Source organism: Haliotis rufescens, unplaced genomic scaffold (genome assembly GCF_023055435.1).
Source record: "Haliotis rufescens isolate VD_foot unplaced genomic scaffold, xgHalRufe1.0.p SCAF_11, whole genome shotgun sequence".
Classification (NCBI taxonomy): domain Eukaryota; kingdom Metazoa; phylum Mollusca; class Gastropoda; order Lepetellida; family Haliotidae; genus Haliotis; species Haliotis rufescens.
Window position 1 is genome coordinate 32,020,317 of NW_025963791.1, and position 14,612 is coordinate 32,034,928.

At 40.0% G+C, this 14,612-nt stretch overlaps 1 protein-coding gene across 7 annotated transcripts in view; it reads right to left on the minus strand.

Annotated features, from left to right (window-relative positions):
• The window catches only part of LOC124132524 (ras-related protein Rab-37-like), a 156,946-nt gene that overhangs the window by 30,054 nt on the left and 112,280 nt on the right, over positions 1 to 14,612 (minus strand). Inside the window, exon 1 of one of the 7 annotated variants that reach the window (XM_046496467.2) lies at positions 2,400 to 2,652. The exons of 3 other annotated variants lie outside the window; for them this stretch is intronic. In XM_046496467.2, coding sequence (XP_046352423.1) covers positions 2,400 to 2,504 — 105 coding nt within the window. In that variant the 5' untranslated portion in view covers positions 2,505 to 2,652. 3 more of the 7 variants (XM_048392568.1, XM_048392570.1, XM_048392572.1) reach the window with 3 other exon arrangements.

Sequence of the window (14,612 nt, forward strand, 5' to 3'; positions counted from 1 at the left end):
CAAATGTACCCCAGTTACCTCACTATTACACAAATGTACCCAGTTACCTTACGGCTACACAAATGTACCCTAGTTACCTTGCTGCTACACAAATGTACCCTAGTTACCTTACTGCTACACAAATGTACCCTAGTTATCTTACTGCTACACAAATGTACCCAGTTACCTTACTGCTACACAAATGTACCCTAGTTATCTTACTGTTACACAAATGTACCCAGTTACCTTACTGTTACACAAATGTACCCAGTTACCTTCCTGCTGCACAAATGTACCTAGTTACCTTACTGTTACACAAATGTACCTAGTTACCTTACTGCTACACAAATGTACCTAGTTACCTTACTGCTACACAAATGTACCCCAGTTACCTTACTGTTACACAAATTAACCCCAGCATGGCAATATTAACTAACACCTCTACAGCCAGGAGTGTAGGGGTTACAGTACACTGATTGTGGTAGGCAAGGTTAGGGTACACAACAGCGTTAGAAATTGACACTAGTCCTAAAGTCCTTGCCAAACTGCCCAACAGTTACGGTATCATAAAGACTAGTAGACATTTGCTGTTATTTAGGGTTTTGCTATGTGTTATCATTATAAGGACAAGTGGATGAAAAGAGTTAGTTTCTATCGCTGCACAAGTGTTTACTGAAAGGTGCCTGGGATATATTTAAGAATTAAAGTTTGCTCTACCCCAATGTGTAGTGTCATAAAGTTTAGTATTGCCGTAATCTATTGTAGTTTAAGCGCAAGGACGCTTGCATTCCATTTGTGCATTATGACGTAACTGAAATGTTTACTTTATCGTAGGATAAAGCACATTCGGCGCTTTGACAACATAGTGAAGGATCTTAGAATGGTGAATACAGAATGGTACCTGGGGTATATTGGGAAATTAAGGGGATCATGCATGTGTCCTTGAGTGGCCCTACTAAATATTGACTGGTATCGTCCGGGACCGTCCTGGAGAATGAATAAAGTTTTATCTATATAATTGTATTAATATAAAGTGCTGTTGATGTGCATTTTTTTACATATGATGTTTTTGTTTTACATCAGTCTCCCAATAACAGTTGTTACATTTGATCACTTTCTAAATGGCATTGTGTGTTCATAGCTTTCAGCCATGGGAGCTGTGCCAATTTACACTTGTCAGTGGGGTACACACAGTACATGATCTAGGCTACCAGTTGTCTGACTTTCATTTTAGTGGAAGCCTCGGTGGCTGAGTGGGTTAGATCGCTGTCTTTGTGTGCTGGCGATTAGGTGCCTCACTCTGGCAGTGTGGGTTCGATATCCCGGATGGGACTTAACCCCCCAAAAGTACGTCAATCTGTACTTTACTAAGAAAGTGTTATCCCAAATATAACATTTGTTAAGTCTCCCAATTGTTCACACGTCATAGTTATCTTTATTTGCATGTCTCCTACTCTACACAGCTCTCACTCAGGAAATACAAGGATCCTGACACTCATGCTTGTATAACAATCTCTATGTACGCCTTTGAAACAAAGGATATTCTGGCGAGCGAAATAAACTGAGAAAGACGTGTTTTGTTTACTGACTTCACAAGTAGCCTACGTCATTTAACTCCCGGACACCTGATGAAACCTCACAGACGTTAAATAACAGGACCCTTGATGTTTGCCTTGTTATGTGAATCTAGGGCCCCTCAATCTTCAACTTTTAACATTGAGGTTATGACAAGGACCTTTCGACTTTCAAGCAGATATGAACAGTGGGTAGGTATGGTGGATAAAGTATAGCGTACACGTGCTGGTAACTGAGAACACTAGATAATGCCGGCTCACTGGTAGCTGGAATCCGATCTTTCAACATCATATACAGTTAAGTATACACAGATCTTAGACAGATATAGGCTATCGTATATACCACCCACCTAGGCGTAGCATTGCCTACATTAATCATTTTAATAGGATCTAAAACAGAATTGGTAACCATAGCAAATCTTAATGACCTGTTGATTCATATTTGTTGACTTCCACTGGACCGACATTCAGAGCAATCAATCACACAGACCCAACTGTAAATCCAAACAAGATGAATTTCATAACAGCCACACCCACATTTCACTAAGTTCAACGCTGATATGATCTTCACGCAATTTCCTGTCCAGTCTCACGCTGAAATTTCACTTCACAATCAGACTAAACAACGTGATTGACCTAGATCTACATCCAAGATAAACATCTTATCAGAGTCACATCAACACATTTTGTCATCACTTGGGATATCAGATTCTGCTGAATTATACAAACCACAAACTTTGTCAGGAATTGATGAGAGCGACAGTATGATGTGTCTTTCAGCCCTGTGTGACATGGCCTCGTCTGTCAAAATGACAAGTCGTCACACGGGTTGTAAATATCACCCACCTTACATGAAGCTTGGAACTCGGAGCTCTGACACGACGTTTGCCTGTGAAGTGTTAAACCGTTTGAAGGAACTGTTGTTGAGCCAGGGAATTTATCCTTCCCCATATTTCTTCACTTTGCATTAAGGCACTGTGAGATCCACGCACATGGTAGTTTTCATGCTAAAGCATGGGTAATATTGCGCGTTTGCACAGGAGTAGCCTATCGATCACGCACGCTTTGCAACCTGTTGTCATTTGTGACCGGTGTTTATGGAAAGTGTTCCCTGTAGAAAACGTTCCCATAGGACACCCACGCGGATGGGCACGCGTCACTTCAGGTTGTACAAAATGACAAGGAATACACGAGTCCAACACTCTGAATTAATTCATTGGGAAATGAAATAATCACAATAGGCTATCTTGTTTACTTGTAATTACAGGGAATTTATTTTCATGATTTGATCAATGTAAAATGTTTGTAAGATTTAATTTCCAAACGCACTTCAAACTCTCTTATGCCACTGTATGATGTCAGTTTTGGTTGATAAAATTATAATCGTACAGACAATTATCAATACAAAGTAAAGCAGCAAGGATCCCCCGAAATATGCTACAGAAGTTGACATGGCTTACCCTTTTCGCGAACACCTTATATCACTTATTTTCAGGGATCCACTCATGAATATAATTTTCACCGATATTTGGCATTTTACGCCCAGTGGAATATGTTTCGGCGGATAATCGAAATGGTTAATCTCTGGCGTTGACATTTTATATTATTTAAAATGTCTTACTTATATTTAGATACAGGTCGTCTACGATATTCTTTGCTTCTGTAATAATATATTGCTCCACGGTGCCACAAAATATCAAATATATAATATTTTGGGGGAGAATAATACTCTGTTTGAGCTGGTATTTGATGGAGAAGAAAATTGATATCTCTTTCTGAGATTAGAAAACTATTAAATACTTGTAGCTTCATATGCGGATAAATTACGATCATGCTTTCAATTTTAACCCAAAGCAATAAGAGAGATTGGAAATACGTCATCAACTACGTACAAGCTGTGCCATATACTATCGACACATGTTCTCCTTCGTATATTCCTTCTAAATAATGATATTCAGTGCATAACGTTTTGTCCACGTCTAACTATACTATAGGCTTGTTTTGTTGTGGGGCTTACAGTTTATCGATTTTGGAACAAACGAAGGATCTAAGTACAAGTGGAATAAATCTGATATCATTGCCTATGAATTATTTAGGATACGACAGAACAATATAACTATCACCATTGAATTCATACGGCGGTGATAAAAGCGACGCCGCATTTTTGAAATACCATGACATTCAACTACAGCATTTCAGGTTTAATCAAATGGCAATCTGCTGCGTTAATGATGTTGATGAATATTAAAATGTAATTCTAACAACGTTCGTCTGATTGAAATAGCTAAAAGGAGAGTTTGATATATTGTAGTTGTCCCTGGTTATTACACTTGATAACGGCAGTTAAAATACATTAGTTCAGAGATAATTCTATATTGGTGAAGGAGTACGTCAAGGGTCTGTGATTGGACAGTTTCTGTTAATGGTGAATGTCAAACGAAATATCAAAATGGTATACGATGACTTCTGATCATAAAGCTAAGCCCACGACATTAATAGAGTGGTGTCAAGTCGATTGTGGTGGACTAAGAGGGTCAGGTGTTTTAACGACGTAGTCAGTATGTTACAGCTACAGAGTCGCGACAAGACCATGGCAGACAAGCATCGAGGGCAACGTTCCAGCAGTTGGTTTATCAGACAACATTTCACTCACTGGAACTCCCCTTTGAAAATGCGGGTTAGAATTGGTCTTCAGCAACCCAGGGTTGTCGTAAGAGAAAATTAATGGGATCGAGTGGTCAGACTCGCTGACCTGGTTGATGCATGTCATCGTGACCCAATTGCGTGAATCGAAGCTCATGATGTCAGTCACTGGACTGCATGGTCCAGACTCGATTATTTACATACCTCTGTCATACAGCGGGAATATTGCCGAGTGCGATTTTAAACAGTAAACAAACAAACACATCGTAACGTCCTTATCCACATCTTAGTCACTTCCACCGAAAAACATGGTATATTGGAAAACTACATATCTCTACCGTCATGAGCCCCAAATGGAGACGCGGTGGACTGAAATATGCCTGGATAAAGTTCAGTCTTGTCCAAAAAAACTGTTATTTAGCCATGCCACACTGACCTATACTCCGAACTTTGTCTGCACTTATATAATTACATCAGCATTTTCTCCTGACCATGTTGCCATAATTTCTTTAACTTGCGAGAATAATAATGATTCTTCCAAACCCCAAGGTGTACGCTTGGGTTTTAAGGGTAGCTAGATTCAGGTCAATTAACAGCCTATAGCAAGCTTGATCCAATACACTTTGCTAACTCAAAGTGGTCCCTTTGAGTTCGTTATAACCGTAGTTTACGTAGAGGGGAATGTCCGAGTAACTCTCCATTCCTTAAAAATAATGGAGCAGTGGCCGAGACCCATTATTTTTAAGGAATGGAGAGTTACGAGGATACTCCCCTACTTAAAACTCATCCCTACTTTTATACACTTTGACAAAATATTCTGTTGTGGAAAATATTTGAAAAATAAACCAGAACTCTTGGTTGTCTGTATTTATACTGCGTGAGTCGCCCTTGCGTGATGCACGAGGAATGCGTTCTCTGCCGCAGTTGCACGTGCGCCAAGCTCCGTCGCGAGCTGACATTTACAATGCATGGTACAAGGCTCTCCATAATTTCGTTGGGCCCTAAACTAGTATTTATCAATCGCTTGCATATTGTCAATACATGCTGACGGGAATAATAGGAAATATAGAACCCCGAACAAGGATATATATATTACCTGATTTGTATTTCTCGTCAAAGGTTTATCTCATTGCTGTAAATATGAACATTGTTGTAGGTAACCTGCTCTAACACAATATTATGTACATATTATTTTCAGCTTTTAAGCATTATGCAAAATTATGAACATATTTAATAGTTAATCCTTAATGTGCCGCCGTAGCTGAGGTTGACATTTCACGTTTTCAAATCAAACGATGAGGGTTCGAACCCGGCATCACTTTGGGCTTTCCTCTCACATCAATCTGACTCGCCGTGATATTACTGGAATATTGTTCAAAGCGGCGTTGAACCCAACTCACTCAATCGAACACTGCTTCACTACCACAACCCAACCATACCACCCAACAACTTAGATATCACTAACAGTCAAGAGCGTTCCCTTTAAAGTTACTAACACAGTCTTCCCAGCCTTTCACCCAACAATAAGCTGACACGACGTGATGTAACTGGAATACTGTTCAAAAGCGGCGTTAAACTCAACTCACTAACTCGTGGATTGCAGACACAGTATTTGTTGTCTCGAGCCTCAAAGGAAGAGGAGTTCTGCAGTAAGGGAAACTGTTTCTGCACCTAACTGAGTAAACAATTGTACTCGTTGAATTTGTCACGTCGTCTGTAATTGTGCGTTTTACAACGAGTCCCACCCACTGAAGCCGTCAGTCCGACATCTCAACTGTGAACACAATGACCTACTGTGTGGGTTACTGCAGGAGTTATGGCCTGACTTGCGCCCTGCGTTACTATTTGTTATTGAGCAACAATTTTCCTCTTTCAATAAGACGTCACACAAAGTCACATGGATTCGTACTGACCATCAATATATATAACCTATATATTACGTATATTTGAATATGAAAAACATACAATAATTTTTTTTACCCATGTAACTTACAAATAAGTTTTGTCCAGCTATGCATTCGAGTGAGTTCTCTAATGCCGAATGAAACGTTAAATCATGTCTGCAAATAGAGTATTCATGTGTCGATCCTTATTAACTTTTATCTAACCATTTATTTACATACGATATAATGCACCATATGTCACCACCATGAGGGTAAATAAAACCGCCAATGTTTGTCGGTGGGTCACTTAATTTCTGCGCCTCAGTCATTTTTTATTGCCTCTAAACAATATTATTCACTAACAATATTTTTTGCGTTATATGAAGCAGATTCAGTTGCCATTAAAATGAACACAAACGACCCTGACATTGTTCTGTGTGTGCAGTTGTGTTCTCACAGTGGCTTGTGTCGCAAAAAATAGCAGCTACAAGATATATAATCACCCAGTGTCAGTATACTATATATATCCTTTTCTTACTGGGTGTGACCATATATCTTGTAGCTGCTATTTTTTGCGTTACGAGCTCCTGTGGTGTTTGTTGGTATACTTGGTGGGGGAAAAAGAAAAATGTTTATCCCTCATCTTTTTTGAGCGTGTTGGGGTAGCCTAGTGGTAAAATTGTTCGCTTGATACGCCGAAGGCCCGGGTTCGATTCCCGTGGGAACAATGTGTGAACCCATTTCTGGTGTCCCCCGTCGGGAAATAATCATATTACATTGTACTTGTTTGTCTTAGAAGATGGTTGGTCTCAGTTCCTCAAAATCATGATTAATGCACTTTCCTGTCTGACAATAACAAGGGCTGTTCCAGGAATTTCTAAATGGGATCCGTCTGACTTAATAAATAACGGGTCACATGTACGAAAAAGAGAAAAAAAAGACGACTTAACCCTTGGCCTTTCTCATTTTCGGTTAAACTCGAAGAACATACATACATCACAAATGTGCTAAGTGCTCTCCCGAGGCAGGTCCTTTTGAAACAATGGAAAGTCTACACCCCGACGGGTATTCAGGGAGGTTAAAACTGAATTCATCTCATGTCTTATTTCAAACCTCAAAGGAAGGACAATGTCTATTGTTACAAACACGAACAAACTAACTCGGACAAGATGGTACGCATTGGTCAAATGTTTTATTAAAATTGAAAAACACACACGTTACGGTGAAGATTCAAACACCGTTATCAAGCAAGTTGTATACTTAGTAGGTAGGTGACAGGTGGTGTGAACAATATGATCACAATACTAGTAAACAATTGGCAAATCACAATCCGGAGTTGTATACATAAGTGTCTACTTAATGATGCTTGAATCGACACCGAAACGTCGCTACCTCTGCAATACATGTGCTGAGTACTCCTACCGCCGCGTCACCGTTACATATCCAACCTCTAAATGCCACTGAAAGATCAAACGATCTGTTCACAGAAATGTACATACACTGAAGAGATATTGAGAGAAGCGGTATTATAATCTCCCTTGCCATCACGCAGTCACAAAAACACATGTCAGCGATTCTTGACAGATCGACATTCTTTTCAGTTGCAAGATTCGCCGCAATTTATGTTGAAACTTACCTCTTCAGTGGATGTGTAAACATTTAGTGTTAACTTTAAATTTAAGTTTCAATTACTAAATGTAAGGAATGATAAACTATAATTTATTTTTTCATTATACACAAAATCATTTAATCATACTCAAGTAACGATTTACACAGAAATTCAATCGTTATTCGCACAACGCCACATTGATTTATACTCCCTACCTAGCAACGACGTCTGTGTTGAATATCCAATTATGTCAATGAATTTTTTTATCTGTCTTATTTTATCTATCCTGTCCTCAAAATACTAAATGTTCACGATTATCTGAAGCGGCACCACCAATTGATTATTCGGCTTGTCAGACTTTCTAATTTTTTTTCTTTGAATATGTTAGGATAACACTCACATAACTAAAAATAACCACAAAAAATATCCCGGGGATAAAATGTCACAAGGTTGAGAAACAAACTCAAACTACAATAAAACTAAGTACCTTTTTATGTGTGAAAATAATAATGTTAATAATAGACTCGGGTAACTATCGTAAGATGTAAACATCAGCTACATATTACACTCAAGATAGATCGTATCAACACCTCCTGTATCTAAGAAGAACTTTATGGATAACAGCTTCTGGTTTATTGCATATAGCGACGTTTCGATGTTAATTCTTACATCGTTATCAAGTTGGAGTCCTGTATCTGGTTTGTGTATTGATATCAACACTTGTACTTAGCTGTTTGTGAGTGAGTGAGTGTGGTTTAACGGCGCTTTTAGCAATATTCCAGCAATATCATGGCGGGAGACACCAGAAATGGGCATCACACATTGTACCCATGTCGGGATTCGAACCCGGGTCTTCGGCGTGACCACAAGGCTACCCCACCGCTCACATAACACGTGTATATATATGATATCAACGCATGTACTTGAAGCTGTTTGATATAGTATATAGAGAGATAATATCAACACATGTATTTGGAGCTGTTTGATATGATACACATATACGGATGATAGCAACACATATACCTGTAGCTGCTTGCTAGGATACATGTATATAGAATATAGATGATATCAACACTTGTGAGTGAGTGAGTTTGGTTTTACGCCGCTTTTAGCAATATTCCAGCAACATCACGGCGGGGACACCAGAAATGGGCTTCACAAATTGTACCCATGTCGGGAATCGAACCCTGGTCTTCGGCGTGACGAGCTAACGCTTTAACCACTAGGCTACCTGACCGCCCCTATCAACACAATCATGTACTTGAAGCTGTTTGATATAACATATAGAGAGATAATATCATCACGTGTACCTGTAGCTGTATGACACGATACACGTATATAGAGGATATCATCAAGTGTACCTGTAGCTGTATGACACGATACACGTATATATAGATGATATCATCACATGTACCTATAGCTGTATGGCACGATACACGTATATAGATGATATCATCACATGTACCTGTAGCTGTATGACACGATACACGTATATAGATGATATCATCACATGTACTTGTAGCTGTATGACACGATACAATTATATAGATGATATCATCACATGCACCTGTAGCTATTTGACATGAAGTTGTTGGATATACTAGATGGGTGATAGACGTATGTGTACTTTTGGCAGGTTTGTTTGTTTGTTTGTTCAACGCCACACACAGCAATATTTCAGCTATATGACGCGGGTGTGTAAACAACCGAGTCTGAACCAGACAATCCAGTGATTGACAACATGAACATCAATCCACGGAATTGGGATACTATGACACGCATCAACCAAGTAAGCGAGCCTGACGACCCGTCTTACTACCACCCCTCTTACGACCAGCATAGTCGCCTTTTATTCCAGGGTAAAGATATAATATGTGTCATTGACGGAATAATATTACAGGTTTATATATCATTTACATATATACAATATGTTCAACATCAGACAGGAGGACGCAAACAAATATCGACTGCTTCTCAAAGAAATATCACTTTCACTTTACCAGGAAGCATTTTTTTACATAAAAACACAACGGCGTTCATTTCCCAAACGTCTTCAAAATGAAATGAAATAATGGTGTAAAAAACAGCAAGCGAAGTAAAAATGTGTAATCTGCTGATCAAGCTTGAGAGATAGTCGAGTCGAGTAAGTCATGTTTTCTTGCCACAAGCCTTCAACAGCGGCTTCCAGGTTAAAAAATGGGAACGTTTTGAAAACCTGAAGAAACTAATTACGGCAACAAACTACACAAGATGAGAGGCTCGCCCTTAATCACATCGCATCTTCCAGACCTGTGTTCATTATTGTAAGCTCAGTAGTAATGGAATCATTGACATCAGTACACCACTGAAAGGAGGTAAACCTTCGCCTCCGGTCAGATTACTGAATGCAGCACCGGCAAAGCCTCAAAGCTATCATTAGCGCTGCTTTGAGAAGATCCGTGAAGATGGACGTCTTGAATCTATCTTGATATGTTGAAAAGGAGGATCTATCTAACTGGTCGACATTATGTAGTTACATCTGCTCAGGTATAGGTTATACGCTGACGTCTTCTGATACGCGTCCCTAAAACACATCCGACTGCAGGTAATGGGGGCATCAAAAGCAAGGCCGAAATTACCTTTATGGAAATTGAAGCATGAATGATCCAAACATGTTATGTGCAATAAATGTTGGACATATCAAAGTTTGAATAATGTATCATGTGACTTCTTTTAAAATGCGCTTCGTGTTCTAGTGCCTATTTCTAGTGCTGATCTTGGCAGTGTAGTTTGTACCGTTTGCGAAACTGGCGCTGTGTTTCTGTATATTTAGATACATCATGTAATTTGATGTAGACGAAGCGGGTTCGATGGAATTTCATCAAACCTGCTGTTTTTGCAAATTGGCATGAACTACACGTCTTATTACAGATAGGAGAATGAGTGAGTGAGTGAGTGAGTGCTAGCGTGAATGAGTGAGTGAATGAGTGAGTGAGTGAGTGAGTGAGTGAGTGAGTGAGTGAGGTGGGTTTAAGCATTTTAGCTACCCCATGGCGTGTCACGAGTGTGGTAAACCAGGGGTCGTAAGGGAAGTGAATCTGGGTTTCGGACCCACAACCCTGGGACGCCCATGGCTCAACTTTTCACAACGAATTGGTGCGTATTAGGACACAAGAAGAATCCATAAGCCATGACATAATACGCATTGTCAATTTAAATCGACAAGCTCTGAACGAACATTTTCCGTTTAATATATAGCGACGTGAATGCACGCGTGTGTATGTGGCCGCTTGTACTTGTCCGGACTAATGCCTGGTTTAAAGTGCTAGGCCATTGAGAAACAATGCCGCATTTGAGCATGGATACCCCACTCAGACAGACCAGTCCTTGTTTTATCCCCTTAACGCCGAACGCCAGGCAGGGTAACAAGTAACATCTTTAACATTGTTTGGTATAACGTGATCGGGAATCGAACCCTGACCTTCCGCTTATGGGGCAGACGCTCTATCAACTAGGCTAGAGGCAGTACTTTCTGTCAAATTGATGAAATGCTGATTCAAGACCGGTGGATGAAATTATCAATAACGAGCTCTTAACCCCAGAAGCTACACGCTCCGGAGAACATATTGTTATCTTTAAGAATAACTACACAATTTTGATGATGACCAATCGCCTTAAAGGAGTTCTATATTGCCTGTACTGTTCCGAGACGTTCATTAAGGGATTGTGTCGTTCTCGCCTTTTCTTGGCATTGTGAGGTTGAGATCTTTACACTGAGAGATAAACAAGAAAAGTGCGCGAACTGTCACCGAATGACATTAATCCTCGGCTACATATTTGACATAACAATTGGTAACGTAAGTCCTTCACAGGCATCGTTACAAGCTGTCATTCAATGTCTGGAGGCGTATTGCAACTCAGATCAGCAGTGGAGCTGACTTAATGCAACCGTGCACGCTCCCTGGGAGCGGTCACATAACGCTGCAGTCCGACATGTCAACCATTTTGGTAAAACTGTCAAGAAATTCGTTATCAGGTACAGGGGTGAAACACGTTTGCACGCCATTGATGTCATCGTCTCGTAATAACTGTCAGAGATACGTCCAAATAGTTTATGTGTAAGTCACAAAATAAACTGCCAAATGAAAGGAAGAGTACACTTAAAAACTGGATTTGACCCAAAAATGTGGAACGTTATCAAAACGTTACTATGCTGAAAACAGACGCCGAAACGTTGCTAGCTATTATACCAGTACACACTTTCATCGCATCGCTTAATCATTTGTTGTTCGTGTCTTTTTCAGCCAACACAGTGGCTGACAGTTTCTTACTGGTTATATAGACAATGACGGCTGTTGTGACCTCATATCTATTTTAACAATGTATAATGTGCATGAGTAATAAATAAATGCAAGTTTCCTATACTATTGATACAGTGCTTCTTGTGGTCAAATGCACACTGACTGCACAGTATTATTTGTCATTTGCCAGATCCACACCTCTCAGGTAGATACAAATGACAAATCATTAGATAATGTAAATATATTTGCTGCAAGTCAGAGCTTTGTGTTCATAGATCACGACCACATGTCTGTGTTTATCCGTTAGTTATCCAACCTAAAAGAGATATATTATGATATATTACAATGCAGTGGGTACTCTTTAACATGCGTATATGTTTTTAAAAAAAATGGTTTCAGTCGCCTTTTTGTCTTGCCTTGAGACAAGTAAAGTCGAGAATGGACAACAATGCAGTATTTTGAACACGCCTTATCATAATTTAACTAACATTATATCATTGCTCAGCTTTAATATAGTTAGCCGTTGAATGTAGTCAATACATATATACGTGCTTTTCTTTACATACCGGGTGTTGGGGTATTCTAGTGGTTAAAGTGTTCTCTCGTCAGGCCGAAAACTCGAGGTCGATGCCCCACATGGGTACAATGTGTGAAGCCAATTTCTGGTGTCCCGACCGTGATGGAATATTGCTAAAAACGGCGTAAAACACTACTCACTCACTCTTCACACATTGTGTGAGTTATGTTAACATTATTAACATGCATGAGCCGATCCCACTGCTCGTCAGACAGTAATAGGACTCATTACATGAATGGTTTGCGCTGACTCGTATATATGCCAGGAGCAGTATTCAGACACGAGAGATTCAATCATTATGTTATAACAGTTACCATGGCTGCGCTGTATAGTACGCCGAAACTCATGCGGTGATGTTGACACATTTTAGGCCATATACACCATCACCAGTGTGCGCTAGCTTTCACATATCTTTACACAACCACACCCTAATCCCATCTGTACATGTAGTAGTAGTATGCTCATAATAACTAAATTATTATCACGAATCACAAAAAAACCATTAAAAACAAACGCACCCCGACTCAATAATTCTAAAGTTATATACTACTTGTGATATTTCTACTTCAATGAGGGGGCAGGGGTGGCCCAGTCGTCTAAGGCGCCGCGATTCGCTGTGCAGAGTTGCGTCCCTTGGGCACGCCAGAAACCTTTGATTGTGGATTCGAATCCCGGTTCTTCCCGATTTTGTGTCTAGGTTTGTCAGCACCATACCCGTGCTCGTGGGTTTCACCGAAGTGGTAAACGTCTAAGACCTACATCACTTCGGGCTTTCCTCCCACATTAAGCTGACACGCCGCGATATAACTGGAATACTGTTAAAAGCGGCGTTAAACCCAACTCACTCACTCACTCTACTTCAATGACACGCCAAACTAACCAGCGAACACGTTAACAGGGTGATACGAGCTGACAGACATTGCGAAACTTGACGTATGATTTCATGGCTCAGTCGGTTCCGTCCTTGGGTCTGGTGCTGATGGCCGAAGTTACCACTTGGCATATTCTGATAGCAGTATTTCTGGCCATGCACATGTATACTTAGTACGCGCCCATCTGAAGAGCACTGTGGTTATAACAGTTGCGTGTCAACTATTCTGGACCGTGTGTATCACGAGGACTCTGTGATGTAGTTTCCTAAATTGATGTACTGTCACGCAAACGCCATGATTCTGAATCAATATTAATAACGTATATGTGGCTTCAAATATTTCTATTGAGTCAAGAATTCTCCTATCCGACCGGCTCTTAATTCGTCAACGAAATGTGATCTTTCTGGTTCGTCTATTCCCCTTTAACAATATTACTGTTTCATTGTTGAGAGAGAAAACACGGAGTATTGCCTATACAGTAGTTCCTTTATAATGAAAGTTTCATGGGTTTTAAGCAAAATTATTATGCGAAGAAACGCGTCCTTGGACATGCAGGTAAGTTTGATGAACACCGACTCTGTATGACTTGTTTGCGTTGGAAGAATGACAGAAATATTAATTTCGTGAATGACCCATCCCTCCCAACTAAGATTTAATTTCTCTTAATTAAAAGTGAATCATATAAAAGTGGGGTTTACTGACTTCATCTGTTTAAATGGAGTTTCGCAATCATACAACAATAACGTCGACAAGAATGTCACCATTTAATTACGGTGTTACTTCGTCTTGAACGTAAACATAGAGTAACGGAGTACTTTCACGACCTACTCTAGTTAGAATTAATATCACTGCGAACATGCAGTAGAACCTTAGCTATATTGAGTCTCAGGGTGGTTGTGATTTTATTACTGGCCCAGATGTTCATTAGGGTGCGACGAAAGGTAAACATTAGACTCACGCAACGCACAATGTCACTCTAATGAAAACCATGACAACAACAGGTCTTCTTACCTGACACCCAAGAAGATAACTGTGTATCGTTTACCATTGCAATTCCCTTGCGAGCCCCGTTTCGCAAGGATAACCTAGCTACTCCAGCGGGTTTAGACTTACGACAGTCGTGAAGCCAGGATCGCTTCATAAAACGGGGGCCCTGGATCTTGTGCTTGTTTAATGCTAAAGGGAAACATCTTTG